The 19,946-nt window shown below is 49.2% G+C and overlaps 6 protein-coding genes across 6 annotated transcripts; 2 read left to right on the top strand and 4 right to left on the bottom strand.

The window, feature by feature from the left end:
- Positions 1-1,623: 1,623 nt before the first annotated feature.
- Positions 1,624-3,415, bottom strand: N7447_006008 (3'-5' exonuclease; the record flags this gene model as incomplete). Its single annotated transcript, XM_057230270.1, has 3 exons — positions 1,624-2,592; positions 2,744-3,033; positions 3,091-3,415. The coding sequence occupies 3 exons, from the start codon at positions 3,413-3,415 to the stop codon at positions 1,624-1,626; spliced, it is 1,584 nt and encodes a 527-aa protein (XP_057085360.1).
- A 1,348-nt stretch (positions 3,416-4,763) lies between these two features.
- Positions 4,764-7,131, bottom strand: N7447_006007 (transmembrane 9 family protein; the record flags this gene model as incomplete). The annotated part of the gene is made up of 5 exons (XM_057230269.1): positions 4,764-4,782; positions 4,856-5,076; positions 5,127-5,579; positions 5,631-6,982; positions 7,047-7,131. The coding sequence occupies 5 exons, from the start codon at positions 7,129-7,131 to the stop codon at positions 4,764-4,766; spliced, it is 2,130 nt and encodes a 709-aa protein (XP_057085359.1).
- A 1,599-nt stretch (positions 7,132-8,730) lies between these two features.
- N7447_006006 (ubiquitin domain-containing protein DSK2) lies at positions 8,731-10,172 on the bottom strand (the record flags this gene model as incomplete). The annotated part of the gene is made up of 2 exons (XM_057230268.1): positions 8,731-9,630; positions 9,708-10,172. 2 exons carry the CDS (start codon positions 10,170-10,172, stop codon positions 8,731-8,733), a joined length of 1,365 nt encoding a protein of 454 aa, XP_057085358.1.
- Positions 10,173-10,681: 509 nt separating this feature from the next.
- N7447_006005 (DDB1/RSE1 family protein) lies at positions 10,682-14,755 on the top strand (the record flags this gene model as incomplete). The annotated part of the gene is made up of 4 exons (XM_057230267.1): positions 10,682-10,925; positions 11,119-13,192; positions 13,389-14,673; positions 14,729-14,755. The coding sequence occupies 4 exons, from the start codon at positions 10,682-10,684 to the stop codon at positions 14,753-14,755; spliced, it is 3,630 nt and encodes a 1,209-aa protein (XP_057085357.1).
- Positions 14,756-16,582: 1,827 nt separating this feature from the next.
- On the top strand, positions 16,583-18,134 carry N7447_006004 (arrestin (or S-antigen), N-terminal domain protein; the record flags this gene model as incomplete). Its single annotated transcript, XM_057230266.1, has 2 exons — positions 16,583-16,787; positions 16,837-18,134. The coding sequence occupies 2 exons, from the start codon at positions 16,583-16,585 to the stop codon at positions 18,132-18,134; spliced, it is 1,503 nt and encodes a 500-aa protein (XP_057085356.1).
- Positions 18,135-18,965: 831 nt separating this feature from the next.
- N7447_006003 (uncharacterized protein) lies at positions 18,966-19,796 on the bottom strand (the record flags this gene model as incomplete). The annotated part of the gene is made up of 1 exon (XM_057230265.1): positions 18,966-19,796. The coding sequence occupies one exon, from the start codon at positions 19,794-19,796 to the stop codon at positions 18,966-18,968; it is 831 nt and encodes a 276-aa protein (XP_057085355.1).
- Positions 19,797-19,946: the final 150 nt, after the last annotated feature.

The raw sequence follows: 19,946 nt of genomic DNA, 5'->3' as shown, positions 1-19,946 counted from the left end.
ATACAGAACTAGATGTTCTCTGCTACTCCGAGTCTTGATGAACATAGTTTTCTCCCTCGCTGCACAATTAGATTTTCGTTATCTCTATTAGCAATAATCAGATTGCAAATGCAAAAGTCCAATCACAAGACTAGTGATTTTTTATCGATTGTAGGCAATTTAATCCCATCGGGACCAGTGCCGAGTCGCCACTTACAGGCACTATGGGGGTCGCGTGTGGTCCAGTTGCATCTGTCACATTGGGGAAATTCACAATACCACCACAATACCAAGCGTGCATGTAAAACCAGAACCCATCTCAGCCCCTTGAACGCCATAATATTAAATAAAGTGTATCAAGTTCAAGTCGGGGGTTTTAGTACAAAGTCTATATTCAGTGCAGTTCACACACGCACTCGACCCCGGAGTGGATAACGGCATCGATAGCCCATGCCCATGACGGCGTTTCCAGTGTGACAGGATCTTGTATACACTAACCTATTTCAGTCTAGTGAGTCCCGAAGCCAGCCACTAGTCAAACTTTGGGCTCCATGGGATCGTGTCATTACCGTCGTAACCAATCAATTCAATCCCTTTTTCTTTGGGATAACCCAACAAGGTTAGAGGCGAGGCTTAGGGGCTGAAGTTCCACTTGCTTATCTTAACGACCAATCAAACCGCACTATTTGACACTACGGGGGAGGAAAAAGAGACGTCGTGAGGATCTAAGAACAACGATGGAGCCCGCCGGTGGGACACATTTCCTCTTGGCTTTTTCTATTTTTCTTCTATTGCTTCCAGCCGTTTTCATAAAGAAACCAGGAAGGAAACAAGGGGAGCGAGTGTAATGTATCATAGCTCCACAATGAGCAATCTCCCTTTCCTAGCACGCCATGAGAAGCGGTCTAAGATCATCCCCGGACTTACAATGCTTACGTACTTTGGAGGCGAAACACAGTCACCGCTGTTTCTTAGCATGGGACTACTTCCACCTCCAAATCGACCTGCATTTATCTTGTGTGCACGGTGATTGCCATATGTCCGAGTTGCTCCACATGGCCACGTCTACATCGACGTACAGATCTCCAAGTCACACGGGATCGTTTCACCCGATGTAGACTGATGATATACATGATCATATTCTTTACAGAGTAGTGTAGTGATCAGGACTTTTTCTCGAGGCGTATAACAAGTCGCTTTTTTTTAAAAAAAAAAAAATGGGGTTTCCCACGAGGGCTATGATGTACAAATAATCCCTGCCGGAAAAACACCTGCGTTCTCGTGATGAAATACTACTGTGGATATCAATCATCTACAATGACTTGAGATACATAGTCTACGTACGCTACTTAGGGAATCTCGTGTCTGTGGAAATGCCAGATGTCTACTTGCCCGAAGGCTTCTAGCTGAGATCAGACCTTTTTCGGTGCCTATAAAGGGAATCTCTCATTTTCTGTTCCTAATCCTCCCTCGGCTGTCCGAGAACATCTGATGTCGAAAATCCACCTCCGGCTGATAACCGCATCTTGACCTCCTCTGTGTGGGCAAAACAGCCAGTGTCTTTGCAGCCCGTCCTAAATACACCTTTTTGCATCCTCTTCCTCAAAACTGATGTTATCACTCGCAAAACTTCTTCTCACGACCTCAACCTCGGCAATCCTTTATACCCCAATCATTCTGAGGCTCATGCCACCGGGGTTCATGCCAAGGCTCGTCATCATCACGTATCGAATATTCCCATGGCACCCCCGGGAATTTCCAACCTTGATCGTACCATTCTTGAGCTGCCGCCTCATAGTCGTGTAGATTCTCGGCTCGTCGACGTTCCTCTTGGACAACCCAAGGCTCGAAGGGGCGATAGTTCTTGAGGTAGGGCGCCCGGACTTTTAACGAAGGTGGTCTCCATTCCGGGTCAATTTTGCCATCTATCTTTGGGATCTCCAGATTCAAGACCTCATTGCGCCACATCTGGCAGTATCTTGGGCTGTAGATGTGCTTGAATGGGAGGTGCGTGATGAAGTGGTTCGCGAGGTCTCGGCAGGCGAGCGCATCCTCGAGGCTGTCATGGCCGTGGCCTTGCTGGATCTTGCGATTCAGGATGTCGTTGGCGTTCTCCTTCAAGGAAGCTTCGGCGAAGAGCATGGTATCGACAATTCGGCGGTGAATAATTCGCAGGGCCAACATGTCTGCTCGGCCACCGTGGAGGACGAGGACGGTGCTGGGGCCGATGTACCGGAACAACGCTTCACGGGCTGCATCTCGGCCGTCGAGTTCTTCACCCCGAGCCTTGGCTGCGTACAGCATGTCCCAGCTGACACCGGAAAAGCGGAGGTTGGTGTGCCACATCCGAACTTTGGGGAAGACCAACTTGTTTATCAAGATCTCCCCGGTAAAGTAGTCAATGGCGCTGATCCGGATGAGTTCCTGTTCACCCAGGTCGGTGATTCCCATCTCACAGTCGAGGGCGATGGCAAAGCGGTAATCTGCAGGTTTTTGTGGGGCCTCGTGTAGCTCCCAGTTGCATTTCCACGCCTTCTCGTTTTCAATGATCTGGTGGGATTTGAACTGATGACAAGGGCGGGAAAAAATGCCCTTCTTGCAGCAAGTGAATACCTACATGGTGATGTTAGGTTAGCCATGTTTGATCAACGGATAAGTGAAAGATTCCCAATGTTGATTTTGAGAACCCATGCTATTATACAGAAAAGTGGGCTAAGTCTCAACATATCATGAGCATTTGAAAAAGAAAATAAAGACCACTTACCTGCCACTTGCCGACTGGCTTTCCCGGATGTCCCCAGCAGCCGTACTTGACCTCGCGCTTGACCTCCTTCGCAGCTCGTCGTTTGTGCCATTTAGCGATCATGTCGGTAGTCCAGTAGATCTTGCCGATGCACTCCTCAGTCAACTCGTCAATGATGTCCTCCTTAAATTCTCCGACCTTGGGCGGTTCTTCTGGCCGTTGCTCAGCGCGTGTTGCCTGGACTTCTGCATGATTGCGGATTGTCGATTCGCTTGCCAGAAGTTGGTGTCGTCTCTGACCCCACATTGCAACTAAAAAGATAACCGTCAAACTCAATCCTGTGTTTAAGGGAGGAAAGGATAACATACATCGACATTGCTTGCAACGTTCCTTATATGATGAGGACATCTGCGACATTTGATAGCCACGAGTGGCCTCTGGGAGAATTGCCCGATCCCAGAGGCGAGTCCAGTAATCCTCGGTCCAGACAATTTGAGGGAAGTCAGGGAAAGGGCCCAAGTTCGGGTCATTAGGCTCAAAGCGCCTGGTCCGCCGTGTCCAGCACGGCGGCTCGACCTTGATAAACTTCTTGACTTCGCTATGCCAAAGAAGGTCAATGTCATCCAGGTGATAGGAGTTCAGGGTAAACCTGTTCTCGGGGTCTACCCCCTTTTGGTGTCCGTCAGACGACATCTCAAATATGAAAAGGCGTCAAACGAAAGATAAACGAAAGATCTGCTAGTCAGCGAATGAGTAAGAGAGTGAACAAGAACTTAGGGGAAACAGTAGTTGGACTCTTTATATCATCGGTCAATGGTGGCTCTTGTCCGCTTATTGAATAGCTAGGCATCAGGGACCATAATGTGAATCCCGGAATGACACCGCTGCCATTGGGGTGAACATTGAATGAAACAGTGATTGAGGTCATTGGTATAGGCGTTCGGGGAATGAACAGCCAGGCATCGAGAATCATGACGTGAATCCCCGAACAATACCACTGTGTTTGACTGTGAAGGAATGGGTGAACGTTGAGGGAAACAATGAATCGTTGCCTGACCGAAGGATCTGAGTCACGCTCTGCAAACAACAAAGCGATCACGGCTCCTAGGCCCTAAATGGGAGGTAACGAGAATGGGAGGCAACGAGAATGGGAGGCAACGAGAATGGGAGGCAACGGTGATCTCGAGTGGACTTACTGTGATGGAAGTACTATGTGTTGCTCAGCGATCCAAAGCTCAAAGGAAGTCTCGAGGCTCGAAGTTGTTGAAGAAGTTGAAGGATGAGAACGGAGGAAGGAGAGATCAAGCACCGAGGAGATTATTTATACAAAGGATCAAGGGGTAGATCAAGGAATAGGAAGCAAACGTTTGACTGAAATTAAGAACGTGAACGTGAAATGACGGGTGTTTTCCTAGTGCATTATTCTACTTACTTGCTTCACATGAAGCTCAATATCTCCAGGATGTGATAACTTAACTCGAACTAAAGCAGCCAGTCTTGGGTATTCGTTCTAGCACATAACTTGCCTCGTAGGGTATGCTCATGGATGCAGATCGCAAGACGAGTTGAATATTGGCTTTACAAGACGTTGATATTCCAGGTGAAACTTGGTTCTCGGATTTGGGTGACATAGCAATACATTGGGACTGATGGAACTGGTGAGTACTGGAATTTTCGCGTATGTTTGTAACGAAAGCATATCTGCCTTGGGCGAACCTATACGAAATATAAAAACCCAGCGCAAGATAAGAGGCCCTCACCAAGGCATCGGATAGAAATACTAGCTTACTAGGCACGGGTAAGAAGCAAGGAAAGAGAAAGAATGGCATGTGCTTGTGTTCAATAGAGACGAGGGAAGCAAAGGCTCAGAATTTCGGACGGCCAGAAAATGCAGAAAATAGAACACTATACGCCTTGGTGGTAGATGACTTCACCTATGCTTATCGGAAAGATCAGATCATGAAGAGGTAGATGTTGAAGAGACGAGGAGTCCCTGGATTGAAGAGGTGAAAATAAAAGGATAGTGCAGTTATGTCAACGTTCAATCGACCTTGATGGCACTGTCAAATTTTCAAGATTAGCCTGTTGCCTATCAAATTCAGTTGCCTATCAAATTCAGTGGAGTTATCTTACCTATAAACACGCCGGACGAACGCATAAGCGGCCAAGAAACCAACAGTTCCAGTTAACAGGCCATACACAGCGCATGCGAGGAAGCTGTAGCTGAAGAACAGCAGGCCTGACACGAACCCGGCAATGTGGAGCTTGAACATGTAATACCAGATGCAGTAAGCGAAAATCCAAAAAGCGCTACTGCCGCCGGTGAGGAAGCTCTGCCACCACCAATGATAATTCTAAGGAAGTCAGCATGGTAATTCATAACCTAAGCGAATAACAGACTTACCTCGGAGCAGAGTTGGCTGTATGTTGCGATCACGGTCACCTCAACGACCGTGACAATCAGCACGGTTGAGACTACACTCAGGAAGCCGAAGACATAGTAATAGCCAGACTTGTCCTGCCACAAGTTCTTGAAAAGGAATAACAGCTCAATAAAAAGAACCGCAAATGGAATGAGGCCAGTTACCACAGGACCGAGAGGGCTGCGGAGATACCAGGGCTGGGGTGGAACTTGGCGGGCAATCGCATTCGTCTTGAGAGGGTGCTCCCATGGCGATGCGCGTACAAAGCCCACCCAACTGCCAATGTATACCAGCGGAACTTGGATGAGGAGCCAAAGTGCAAGGAGGCCAACCAGAGTGCTGAAAGGAATTGCCGTACTGGATGCTTGAGCCCAGACAAACAAGTTCAAAATCAACACGAGGCAGAATGCCAGACCAGGGAAGAGCAAAGCGGTCTAAAATCGTAAATTAGTACAGCACATAATCAAATGGAGCAGGATACGCACGATTAGCGTGTTCTTGCGCCAGGCGGTTCCGTTAAAGGTCTTGTAAAGTCTGCCTGAGAAGTAGCCGGAGAACAGGCCAGCAAAGATGAACAGGCCCATGCCGACGCTAACAAAGCCACCACGAAAGCTTGGGTTCAAGATACCCAGGCAGCTGAGAAGGAGCAAGCCTGAAGCCATGAATAGCAATTGCATTCCCGATCCAACCAAGGGGGCAAGAAGACCACTATAAGCGGGTGTACGGAACACATCCCCATGGAGAAGCTTCCAACCGCTTGTATCTTCGAGAGCCTCATCGTCCGAGGAGTAAACCGCATCGCGCTCCACATCTGCGCTATCGTCCAGAAGGCCCTCGCCTTTCTTCTCACCAGACTTGCCACTTCGGCGTCGAGATTGGCCCTTCGTCTTCCGATCGTCCATAGCACCATCGCCGCGACCCTTAAGGTCGCCTTGCACTGTGCGGCTCCAGATAACGAACACGGTCACCCCGAGCACGGTGCAAATTGTCAACGAGTTGATGATCGCTAGCCAATGGGTTACCGAACTTTCGCCTTGGTTGGTAAAGTATAAATCCCAGCGGTTGGCCCACTCAACCGTGGTGTCCTCTCGGAAGTAGACAGAGTATGTGTAAGGAACCTTGAGTGTGGTCCCATCATCATCCTCGTCATCGTCTGGGATATAGGACAGTCCGGAATACTTTTCTTGCATTCGCGAAAGGTTAGGGGCGATATACAACCCCAGTCCTTCGTTGTTATTGTGGAGAGATTTAGGGCATCCATTTTCCAAGCGGTCCTCGGCGGTGATACTTTTTGGGTACACCTCAAATCCTACGACCACCTTCCCTCCTTCCGGTGCGCTCCGCCAGCGGATGACGATCGTGAAGTGGTTGTTGATGAAATACCGATGCTGTCCGGTGACTGGGGAGATGTCTCGGTAGCCAAGCTTGAATCCCGAAGCGTAATATTTGCGGCTTCGATCCACTGTCACAAAGCTCGTGGCTCCTGGTAGATTATCGGCAATCCATTCGATCACATATCCCTCCTTGACGAGCTGACGGGCCCATTTCACATCTGACCGACTAAGTTCACGGGTGCAGAGCGACTGACACTCCACATCCTTCCCCATCGCAAGTTCGAAGTCAGAGGTCATGATTCGGTCCCCACGTAGTATCTCTCCGATATTGAGCGAGATGCTTCGGCCGGATCCAAACGGGGAGCCGCCATGTGTTTTGCCGCTCGGCGGGCATACGAAAGGCAGGTCGAAATAGGCATACTGCAGCTGGGTGTGATCGGAGAAGATCTTGTTCACGAGAAGGGAAATCGGGTCATTGTCGTTATATCGGGTAACGGAGTATCCTGGTGAGAGTGAAGGTGTAAGGATCATATGCTTTGTCCAACCAAAACACGATTTGGTGCTTACCAGGGATGTAGAATGCGCTGGCACAGGACACGAGTAGCAGCACCCACAGCGCCCACTGACGGGAACAGAATTGACCGAATGCCATGTTCAATAGACGTAAAGAGATCTGTTTTGTTCTTGACCCGGAGTAAACGGGTAGCTATCGAACCAGCATGGACACAGAGTATAGTGGAGGGTTGTACGCCACCGGTCGGTGGATTACAGTGTGTTGATCCGCAAAGGTTAAATCGAAGTGAGCGAGCCAATAATGACTATGTTGTAGGTATTATCTCGTTCAGGCGATTGTTTGCGGAGATGATCGATGGACCGTCGGTGGACTTGATATTGGAAGGGCGTGTTGGATGATAGATTGCCAATCACCGGGTTGGTTCAGTTCGTCTGCAACCTGCCGAGGGACAAGTAATTAACGAATGAAACTGGCACTTAATGCCACAGCGATATAAGTGTGTCGAGAAAGGTGACCAACTGTGGAGAGCTTCTAATACGTAGTTAGCGTTCACGCTTCCCTGACCTCTTGTCCCCGGATTACATCAGCATGCCACGCGTACCTGTAGGACCGTATGCGGACAAAGGGACGAAAGCGATGGTCAAATTCAATGTTCGCATATCTCTGAGAGAATACTTGTAAACCCTGTATACAATCTCCTCGAATTATCAATGAGCACAAAAAATTGGAATCCTAGATTTACTGTCCGATATATATACGGAGTACCATGCTTTAATACCATACCTTCTGGAGATCTAAATTGCACGCGCCAAGAGCATTAGAATCCAATCATTTAACAGAAGTCAAATAAGCTATTCCCTAGTGTCCTCGACTCCAACTTCTGATCATTCTCAAACTCCTTGGCTTTCCACTGCGAAAAAGCCTGTCATGGACTATCAAAGAGGGAGATATCCCATAACCCTGCCAAACCCCATCACAACTACGCAACGGCCAAGATTAGACGCATTCGTCCCGAGGCTACAGGGAGTCGCAACCGGTGGGTTAATCGGAGAGATCGTCGATCTTCAATGTCTGACTGGCGAGACGCGACCGCTTGGGGAAATCCTGTCAATTACATGTAAAGACTCAAGATGATCGTGCTACTGTGCTTTAATTAATAATATAGAAATTAGCGAATACCCCTACTCTTAATATTCATGGTTTAATATGTTGTAGTTGAAACTTGACCTCTGGCTCTGGCCCAAAACTCTCATACGGCCGTTTAGAACCATAGCTGGGAGTGAATATAGGACTTTAGGGAGTTTTAAGGGCTTTTACTTTTAACTTAAAAAGTAATTAGCAAATTTTCCCATCAAAAATGGGAAGAGCAGTCATATATATGTAGTCACTACGTATATAGAGCCTTCTTCTGCCCTTTCTAATATTCTTTACCATCAAAATTACCATCAAGAAGTCGAAAGGTGTGATCAGTGGGACTGTTGAGAATGTAAAATATGACAGAAACATCGATTAGAAATGATCCTATGCTAATCTGAGCTCTGGAATGATGACGATATATCCAGAAAACTACATATGTAGCTAAGGGTCACACAGAAGATAAACATGCTAAAAGGGGAATGGGAAAGTCGTAGTTATCGAGGGAGCCTGTCACCATCTCGCAAAATCAATAGAAGTTGAATACATCAGAAAAGTAATCGCAAGGCTGTGCTGGAAAGAAGAAAACCAGCCCATGAATTATCATGGGTGGGTGAGGAGGTACTCCACCGCCCCTTGAACACTGCCGCCTGAGCGACGCAGGGCTTCAATGTTCCGCTCGAACTCAAAGAATCCCATATCATTCAACTGCCGCAACTGGTCGGCGTATCTCTCCTCCGGGGGGCGGGTGTCTGCAGGCTGTGCTGGGGCGCCGAAACCACGGAAACCACCAGCTCCACCTTCTGCACCTTGTCCACCCATTCCTTGCATCATCAGGGAAAGTAGCGCTGGATCACGCAGGAATGGATTTTCCTGAGGATTGAACGGGTTCGTGCCACCCTGACCAGCTTGTCCAGCGTTGCCGAATATAGCCGGGTTCAGGAGAGATGCGAAAGGGTTCGGAGGAGCTTGAGGAGTTTGTCCCTCAGCAGACGTTGATCGGTCTGTAGAATCGGCACCTTGTGCACCGCCGGGCTGAGTAGCGCCCGGGGTGGCAGCAGGCTGGGCCGGGGTTCCAAACGGGTTAGCTCCGAAGAGGGCACCGAAAGGATTTGCGGCTCCAAGCGGATTCTGAGGCATCTGCCCGAATGGGTTTATTTGGGCATTCTGTTGCTCGGAACCATGGGTTCCCTCAGCAGTTGTGTTCGTCACCCCCGGGGCGGGGAATGCATTATCACCGCCACCAAGTCCGCCGCCACCCATTCCCATGGCTCGTTGCATTTGCATCATCTGCCGAATCGAGCTCGGATCGGTCAACATACGGCGGAACTCTGGGCTTTCCATCATCTGGCGGACCCCGGGCCCCATATCGCGAAGCATGGGATTCTGCTGGATCATCATGTCGATCATAGCGGGGTTTTGCAGGGCTTCGTTGATGGTCGATTGGAACTGAGGATTCTCGAGCATGTTGAGCATCGACTCAGTATCTGGTGGAGGACCCATCTAAGTAGCCAAAGAAGGTTAGCCATCTGTTGGAGGCAGCGTCAAATTACTACCATCTCCGATAATAGCTCACTTACCCCACCATCAGGGCCAAAAAGACCTGCTCCAGGAAGCTGTGCGAACCCAGCATATCGTGCACCAGTCAAGCCAGCAAGTGGGTTGTTGCCAGTACCGGCAGCAAGATTGGTTGGCACACCAGCTGCCGCCGGGCTTGGGTTTGCTCCAGCAGTCGCAGTGGTGCTGGGCTGAGCAGCTGTGTTCTGGCGCTGCTGGTTACTCGCAGCACTCTTTACTAAATGAATAGTGTGGCCATCCTTGATCTTGTAACTTTCCAGTGTCTCGGTGTCTTTCAAAACTCTACCCGAGTAGATCAATCGCTGACGTTCTGCGGGGGTATCGGCATTTTCGGGGCTTGAGAGCTTCTGCTTGAGATCTGACACCAGAGTGCTGAGCGGAAGGGTCAGGGTGTATTTGGCATCAGTGGATGACTTGACAGTGAAGGTAATGGGAGCCTGCTCTGTGGTAGCCGTTTCGTCGGCCATGGCTGAATGATGTATGATGTATGATAATTGTAGAGCAAGTGGGGTGATGATTGGGATATGGGCCAATGATGGAGGGTATATCCCCGAGAGTATTAAGTGGCTGATCAAACGTCCGATCGAACGATCTTTTGTGATACAGATGAAAACTGCGAAACTGAGATGATATGTGAGAGAGAGGGGAGTCAGTGAGCCCGTTATGCGGAGGTGATCTGCCTTGCATCAATCGGCTCGGCGTGGAAGGCGGTCGAAACACAAGTCACGTGCGAAGCGCGCTAGTGGGAGCTCCCACACGGCAAGGAATATTTTCTCTTCTTCACCTCTTCGAGTCTGATCACACGGCTACACCTCTCTCTAAACGTGTCAAGTGGACTTGAGGAGTTTTTCTTTCTTAACTCCACCCAGCAGGGATGGGACTGATGTAATATTCATACCCCCTGACTTGCAATTGCATGTACAAAGCCTCTCCCTCTTCTGTGTGATACCGGGAAACCGATACCTAGTCGCCCACCATGGCTACCACATCACACATGTTTATGTACTCCCTGACGATCCAGCCCCCAACTGCTGTCACACAGGCCATTCTAGGTCAATTTGCAGGAACCAGGGACCAGCAGATCGTCACCTCGTCAGGCTCGAAATTGACCATCCATCGGCCTGACCCGGCACAGGGCAAAATAACACCACTCTTCTCTCAAGATGTTTTTGGCATCATTCGCTCACTCGCAGCTTTCCGCGTAGCTGGAAGTAATAAAGGTATGTCGGTTTTTGTTTACACCCCTCGTTCTGCCCCTTTACGAGTACAACTTAGTGATTCTCCAAGCTTCCCGGGCAGCACGGTCCTCTTACGGCCTGAACCCTTGAAGAAGGGTTGAGACCTGCCCTGGACAGCGACGTTGATACTCGCAATGGTTTATTATCAACGGACTGTGCTGAGTGATTATCATAGATTATATCATCATCGGCTCTGACTCAGGTCGCATCACGATCATTGAATATGTTCCCTCCCAGAACCGCTTCAGTCGCATCCATATGGAGACATTTGGAAAGTCCGGAGTTCGTCGCGTCGTGCCAGGACAATACCTCGCAGTGGATCCGAAGGGACGTGCATGTCTGATTGCCTCTGTGGAAAAGAACAAGCTGGTCTATGTTCTCAACCGGAACTCGCAGGCGGAGCTTACCATCTCCTCACCGCTGGAAGCTCACAAGCCCCAGACCTTGGTGTTCGCCATGATCTGCCTTGACGTTGGTTATGACAACCCCGTCTTCGCTGCTCTCGAGGTGGACTACTCGGAATCTGACCAGGACCCCACCGGTCAAGCGTACGAAGAAATCGAGAAGGTGTTAGTGTACTACGAACTTGACCTCGGTTTGAACCATGTTGTTCGCAAATGGTCTGACCCTGTTGATCGCACAGCGTCCATGCTCTTCCAGGTACCAGGAGGAGATGATGGTCCCAGTGGTGTCTTGGTGTGTGCGGAGGATAACATCACCTACCGCCACTCCAACCAAGGTGCGTTCCGCGTGCCTATCCCGCGACGCAGCGGAGCCACTGAAAACCCTGAGCGTAAGCGCTCGATTGTCTCGGGAGTCATGCACAAGATGAGAGGCGCTTTTTTCTTCCTTCTCCAAACCGAGGATGGTGATCTGTTCAAGTTGAACCTGGAAATGGTCGAAGACAAGCAGGGCAAACCCACCGGAGAAGTGAAGAGACTGACGATCAAATACTTTGATACAATTCCTGTATCAACAAACCTCTTGATTCTGAAGAGCGGCTTCCTCTATGCTGCCAGTGAATCTGGAAATCACAACTTTTACCAATTCGAAAAGCTTGGTGACGACCCCGATGAGCTCTGCTTTTCCAGCGACGCATTCTCAGCTGATCACTCCGTGCCTTCCGCACCAATCTTTTTCCATCCCCGAGGGGCTGAAAATGTCAACCTCATGGAAAGCATGAACTCTCTGAGTCCTCTGATTGACAGTAAGATTCTCAATTTGAGTGAGGATGATGCACCTCAAATTTACACCATCTGTGGTTCTGGGGCCCGAAGTACATTCCGGACTCTGAAGCACGGACTTGAGGTCTCTGAGATCGTAGAGTCGGACCTTCAACAGGTGCCTTCGGCTGTATGGACAACCAAGTTGTTGCGAGCCGATGAGTTCCACACATACATCATTCTCTCTTTTGCGAATGGCACCCTCGTCCTGAGCATTGGCGAAATTGTCGAAGAAGTCTCCGACACAGGATTCCTTTCTTCAGCTCCAACTCTGGCAGTGCAGCAACTTGGTGAGGACTCTTTGGTCCAAGTTCACCCCCGCGGTATTCGTCACATTCTCGCTGATCAGCGAGTGAATGAATGGCCTGCTCCACAGCACCGGTCAATCGTTGCAGCAGCCACGAATGAACGTCAAGTTGCCGTGGCACTCAGCTCCGGTGAAATTGTCTATTTCGAGATGGACGCCGATGGAACATTGGCTGAGTATGATGAGCGACGACAGATGTCTGGTACCGTGACCTCTCTGAGTATGGGAGAGGTCCCCGAGGGCCGCATGCGAAGCTCCTTCCTGGCTGTTGGTTGTGATGACTCTACTGTCCGCATTCTCAGCTTGGACCCAGACTCAACACTGGAGAACAAATCAGTTCAAGCATTGACATCTGCGCCATCTGCCCTGCAAATTATGGCCATGGCCGACTCGAGCTCGGGAGGCACAACTCTTTACCTTCACATCGGTCTTTACTCCGGTGTCTATCTTCGTACTGTTTTGGACGAGGTGACTGGTGAGCTTTCGGACACTAGAACTCGCTTCATCGGTGCCAAGCCTGTGAAACTATCACAGGTCTCTGTGAAGGGCCAAACAGCTGTTCTCGCTCTCAGTGCTCGTCCCTGGCTGGGATACTCTGACGTCCAGACTAAGAGCTTTATGCTCACACCTTTGGACTACGTCGGGCTAGAATGGGGATGGAATTTCTCTAGTGAGCAGTGTGTGGAGGGCATGATCGGCATTCAAGGCCGCAGTCTACGGTATGTGGTGCAACCAATCTCTAACTTCCCCCCAATCCTCCCCAGCCCACCGATCCTGTGATGAGAAAATCAATCCGAACTTTTATGTGGATGAAACTTTAAAAGAAAAATTCCAATTGTTCCTTCTGAGATCAACCCTCTCTCATACCACGCCCAAACTCCAAAATCTTTTTGGACTGGTACTGACTGAATATAGGATTTTCACCGTTGAAAAGCTGGACAACAACATGCTTCAAGAGTCCATCCCTCTCTCTTACACTCCTCGGCGCTTTGTGAAACATCCCGAACAACCCCTGTTCTACGTCATTGAATCTGACAACAATGTCCTCTCTCCTGCCACCCGGCAGAGACTTATTGACGATGCACAAGGTCAGAATGGCGAGGCTGAAGATCTTCCGCCCGCAGACTTCGGATATCCGCGAGGCACTGGCCACTGGGCTTCCTGTGTTCAAATTGTGGACCCGATCACCACCAAATCTGTGATCTCTACTCTCGACCTTGAAGACAACGAGGCCGCTGTCAGCCTTGCTGCGGTGTCGTTCTCCAGTCAGGATGATGAAACTTTCTTGGTTGTGGGAACCGCCAAGGATATGACAGTCAGCCCTCCCTCGGCCTCCTGTGGCTTCATCCATATCTATCGATTCCAGGAGGATGGCCGGGAGTTGGAGTTTATTCACAAGACCCAGGTTGATGAACCTCCTCTCGCTCTCCTTGGCTTCCAAGGCCGTCTCCTGGCAGGCATCGGTCCCGTCCTTCGTGTGTACGACCTTGGCATGAAGCAACTACTGCGGAAATGCCAAGCGCCTGTGGTCCCCAAGACCATCGTGGGCCTCCAGACACAAGGAAGCCGAATTATTGTTAGTGACGTCCGCGAGAGTGTCACCTATGTTGTCTACAAGTACCAGGACAATGTCTTGATTCCCTTCGCGGATGATTCCATTGCACGCTGGACATCGTGTACAACCATGGTCGATTACGAAACAACTGCTGGTGGTGACAAGTTCGGAAACTTGTGGCTGGTCCGTTGCCCTAGCAAGATCTCCGAACAAGCCGACGAGGATGGATCTGGGGCACATCTCATTCATGAGAAGGGTTACCTCCATGGAACTCCCCATCGTCTCGAATTGATGGTTCACTTCTACGCTCAAGATATCCCCACTAGTGTGCACAAGACTCAATTGGTCGCGGGAGGGCGTGACATTGTTGTCTGGACTGGCTTCCAAGGCACCATTGGCATGTTTGTTCCTTTTGCCAGCCGTGAGGATGTCGACTTCTTCCAGCTTTTGGAGACACAGTTGGCTTCCCAGCAACCTCCTCTGGCTGGACGAGACCATTTGATGTACCGCGGCTATTATGCTCCCGTGAAGGGCGTCATTGATGGAGATCTTTGTGAAATGTATCTCCTGCTGCCTAATGATACGAAGATGATGATTGCGGCGGAACTCGATCGATCTGTTCGTGAGATCGAGCGCAAGATTTCGGTAAGTTTGCAAATGCCCACGAGAGTATATTTGTCATTTCACTAACATCTCCCAGGATATGCGAACAAGGGTGGCGTATTGATTTCGGGTTGGTTGTGGCGTCTTCTGGCGTTCCTTGCCCTGTATACGGGCTTCATAATACCTACCTGATTGTTAATGGATGATGATTGTGCGGTCTTGAACCGCGACTAATATTCGACTGAAACTAATTGCCTCGACCTTGCATTCCATAGACCTCCCCTTTCCTCTGGCTATCTTTGGCCGCGTAGACTCTTTTATGATGTCTCTTGCCTCGCTCGGTCTGCCGTTTCCCATCGGCTAATCTTGAGCTGGATGCAGCCGGTCACTTTTAGTGCTGGCTTGTACGAGACAAGAAGAAGCGTGAAAGCGCGTCGACGATCTTTGAGTACGATTTGGTCCGAAATGCACCACGGGTCTACGTCGTAATTTATCAGTTGGGACAACCTTGTAAATCTTTTTTACCTAGTGAATGAAAACAAACCTATTCCAAACCTTTCTGTTCAAACTGTTGCCGTTTTGATTTATGTGTACAAGAAGAGTCGGCCTCTTGACGACGTAGTTCAACGATCCGATCCATTTGGCTTATTAAGATAAGTATATTTTCAACTATACCACACTGCGATATCTTTGAATGTCGTTTCAAATGATTAGCTCCAACCTGTACATATATTTTTAGCGGTGAAAAGCACCGCGTTTCTATGTATAATGAAGGGATCACCTGACTATCCAACCTCGGCCTCCCGACTTTCTTTGTACACCGAGATCGAATTGCGCCATCCAAGATTTCTTTCTCCGTTCACTCCGACACTCCGGGAAAGAAGAAAAAAAACCCAGTTCGGCATAGCAAAAATTTCGGTTATGGCCGGAAATCTCTGGGGCCGAAGCTAGTCCCGGGTTCCATGATTTATTCTCCGCGGGAAACTTGTTACGTACCTCACCTCATGAGAGTGAAGACCTGAGAGGTCCTCAGTTATGACCAAAGGGTGCTACAAACACATGCAAGTCAACGGGATATTGCTTTGAAATCGACACCACTCATTCTGAATAGGGTATCTGAGAGATCACGATGATTGGCCACTATACGAGGTACAGCAGAAGCTCGGGCCTAGGGGAATGTGAACGGGGTGGAGTCGAAGGGCGTGCATGTTGTAGTAAGGCGCACTCCACTTCTTTCCCCCTTGACGGAGCTTGCTACTTCACTGACCCTTTGGGATTGAAAGCTCTGAAAGGGGGTGAATGATCTAGAAAAGATCTCTGGAAAAGAGGCATGTCACTTGGAAGATCTTCAAAAGTCCTCTAGGGATACAAGATATACCTAAATATCATGTGAGATCTTCAAGCTGGAGCGTTCTTTCTATGCAACTCTGACCAAGCGGAATGTTAATCCAAGGGCGTGATGCTAGAACGGATCCTCGCATCCGACCAATCACACTCTCCACTCTGATGACTCTCTAGCACGACTTTCCCTATACTGGATTGTATACGATCTGTTTTCTTTTTATGATTTAAGAGGCGCTACACGTAGATCGTCGTGATCATTGAAGTATGATGTAGATGCGCCCTATGACTTGTGAGTCACTTAAAGCTGATTTATAAGAACCTTGGGGAATATCTATTAAAGCCATCTGCCATCTGAAACCTTGCTCACATTGCTGTCTAGACCTCCACACTTGTTTTGCTTGACCCCATTGCGGTTGTCGACGGCTCCACCGTTTACCTATTTTTTTCCTTTATTTTTCTTTAAGAACAATTTGATCTGGTCCCTATTCACACCTTTTTTCCTTTTTGATATTCCATTTCTTCTTCATTGTCGCGTCGGCTGGCATATTGTTTCTGCGTCTCTTCGTGGAACAGGCCTTTATATCCTCTTTGCCTTCCCCGTGAAACAATGTCGACAACTACTTCAATCAGCTCTGGCTCAGACAGGCTAGATGCTTGGACACGACGATCACAGCCTAAAATCGAGATATATCTTGTAGGTCAAAAGCCGGGACATGTCAACTCTTACACCACCGGAGAGAGTATTGATGGCACTATAACCGTCACCGTTGAGCATGAGACTCGATTTGATGAGATTGAGATCGTGTTTGAAGGTACTTCCCCTTGAAGACTGGCCTATAAACAATGCTAATTGAAGAAAAGGTATATCTCGAACTACGGTAGAACGGGCATCATGTCCCGGCCGCACGGGATCGCAACAGATGTTCCTTAAGTTGCGCCAACCCATTGATGAAATGGAGTATCCGACCCCTCGAGTGCTAGAAGGTGGCCGATCATATGAATACCCTTTCACATTCGTCGTCCCAGATCGCCTGCTCCCCCAGGTTTGCGCCCATACCAAGAAGAATGCTCACATTCAACGATCCCATACTATGCTTCCGCCAACATTGGGTGATCCCATCCTTGCTAGCAACGGCAAGACACTACTAGATGACATGGCACCCACCATGTCCCAGATTGCCTACGTGGTTCGAGCGTGTGTCCTTCAGAAACCACTCGTCGGCCAAGGAGTCGTGGCCATCGCCGGCGTTGGCAAGAAAATCCGCATCATCCCAACAGTTGAAGAAGAACCTCCTATTGAAATTTCCTCAAGCCCATCTCTCTGCACGCGCAAAGAGAAGACCGTCAAGCGCGGAACTTTGCGAGGCAAATTGGGACGGATCGTCGCTTCATCCTCCCAGCCCAGACCCATCCAGTTGCTTTCCCCGAACGGCGAGCCAACTGATACCGTCAGCACCGTGGCTACCGTAAACCTGCGGTTTGATCCAGTCGGCGACGAACAGCCTCCCCCACTCGGAACAATGACCAGCAAACTCCGTGTCAACACATTCTTCAGTTCTTCCCCATGGGAGGACTTCCCTTCCACGACCGGCATGCCCTATGCCCAGATAGGATGCGGCCTGTACACAGAAAGCGTCCCTCTGTTGACCATGTGTGTTGCATCCGCTCGGTGGACAAAGAAATCCACAGCCGTCGACCATCTCCGCCGCGACTCTACCGACTCATCATCATCCGATTCGTCAACCGGCCCCTCCTCCACATTCACTGGAGACACTTACTACACCGCATCAGTGGTAGTCCCCGTCACTCTACCCGCGTCCAAGGCTTTCGTACCAACTTTCCACGCCTGCCTGATGTCTCGCGTTTACGCCCTCGATCTCTCCTTGACATATCACACCCCCGCAACCAATATCATGACACCGACGATCTCCCTCCGCCTCCCGGTCCAATTCACGAGCGTAGCTACGCCCGCTGAATCGCTAAAGGCTGCACTCGGTATCACAGTAACACAGCAAGAGCTGGATGAGTTCTTCTGCCCACGAAATGTGACATCTCCTACCGACTTCTCAAGCCACAATCTCAACAATGTGGTTGTTGACATGGGCCTTGCCCCGCCGGAGTACACAGAAAGACTGAGCACGCTGAGAGCCCGCCACTAAGTAATACGAGATGTGGATGATTTTCTCCACGCTCATTTGTCTATTGTCAACCAATACCCCTAATTATGTTGGCCAGCACGAAAAAGTCCTTTTTTTGCACAGCGTTCATCTGATGTATGACTGCTTGTCTTTGTTTCAATTATACCCTGTTGTTCACACTAAACCCTTTTTTTTCCTTTGTCTTACATGTATCTCAGCTTGTTTATTTCCTCTTGTTTTAATTAATTTCTTTCACACATACCCAACTGAGAGAGCCTTACTATTAATATTTGCCTATTACTGCTTGAAATAATAAACGCCCTTGGCTCCGAGGACTCAGAAAATGACAATCCAAGCTCCATGTTAAATGTGTCCTTCATATAGCTATGACAAGCCATATGGCAGCCCTAGGACCAACCACGAGTAACTAGAGGCGGAAGCTGCTCTTTCTCAGTTCTCACGTAGTGTTGTACATTTCTCGAGTACGGTAAGTTTTTGGGTCCATCGCGCCAACCGGGCTTTTTGCCGTTAATCAGATACCGGCCAGTCAGGTCCTGAACAGATTCCAAGACTGAAGGGCGTGTCGAGTGGAAGCCTTGAGTGGGGAGAATTTGGATGATCGGAGGGGGAGGAAGAGCGTTGTGCAGGTTTGGGCCCGACATTATGGCAGAGAAGTAAGGACAGGCAAAAAAAGAAGGAAAAAAAAGCACACGATTTTGTTAATGGGATGAAAGTAGTGGTAATTAATATGTAGGTGAAGAGAGGTAGAGCGAGGTGGCGAAGGAAGTGTGAAGTGAACGGATGTTCTGAAGAGCCGGAGCGGCGGGATCCAAGGCGGAGGCTGACAAGCTCTTATCCAGATGTGCGCTGTTTGTCCTCTTTGTCCTGTTGATGCCAGACTTGGTGTGCGAGATTCTCAATATCGCGATGACTGATGATAAAATCAATGTCATCTGGCCCTTTGGGCCGGAGGTGGATATCTTCAAAGGAGAATCGCATCCTCCCCTGGATCTTCTCACAGTTCGGCGCTGGGTTCCTTGCGATCTCAAGTTTCTGAACGGGGAATGCAGTGCGGTTTCCCATCTTCCATTGCTCAATAGATATCCTTCTGCGCTCATGTATATTGACTGTAAGCACGATGTTGACATGTCCAGAACATTCGTTCAACCAGAACTTCACGTCTCTCATCATCTTCGCCGTGGTCTCTGAGTACGCGACCTCGACTACGATAGTCGGCCATCCCCTGTCGAGCCCTGAATGTCCCGGCTTCCATGAACAATCGGCACGTTTCTTCTTGTTTGAACTGCCTCGATATAGCATTGCTGCTGTGCCGACAAGCGGGTAATTTGGATCGTCTGGTCCTAACCATCCGTCGAATAAACGTGTGAAAGCAGTAGTTCCTACTGCATGAGGTCCGGACTCCATGATTTTGACGAGAAGCTCGTTGATGGAAGGGTCATAACACTCCCAAGATTTTCCGAGGGATCTTTCTTCGGAATTTACGAAACAATCGAGGAAGGAACGTTCATCAATAGTAAAAATAACATACGGGTTACGTGAATCCATATACCCTTCGTATTGCTCATCTTGATCATCTGGCCCCTCCACAATCTGGAGACAGTGCTGGATTCCCTTAAACTCATATTTTGGGGTCGTAGAAGGAAGAACGTCTGCATAGGCCATGATGCTGGGTGATAAACCAAGACTAGTGTACAGATAGAAAAATGTCATCGAGGGGAAAAATGACAAAATAAGAGCGTCATTTAGCTCCTACATGTGTTCCAAGGTTGTAGATTCTGCTTACTTCCTACAACGTAGTTATCATGTAATCTT

This window comes from Penicillium robsamsonii (assembly GCF_028829455.1).
Source record: "Penicillium robsamsonii strain IBT 29466 chromosome Unknown utg000003l_segment0_segment0, whole genome shotgun sequence".
NCBI classification, from domain to species: domain Eukaryota; kingdom Fungi; phylum Ascomycota; class Eurotiomycetes; order Eurotiales; family Aspergillaceae; genus Penicillium; species Penicillium robsamsonii.
The sequence above is the reverse complement of the archived record's forward strand: the minus strand, read 5'-3'. Positions and strand labels throughout refer to the sequence as shown.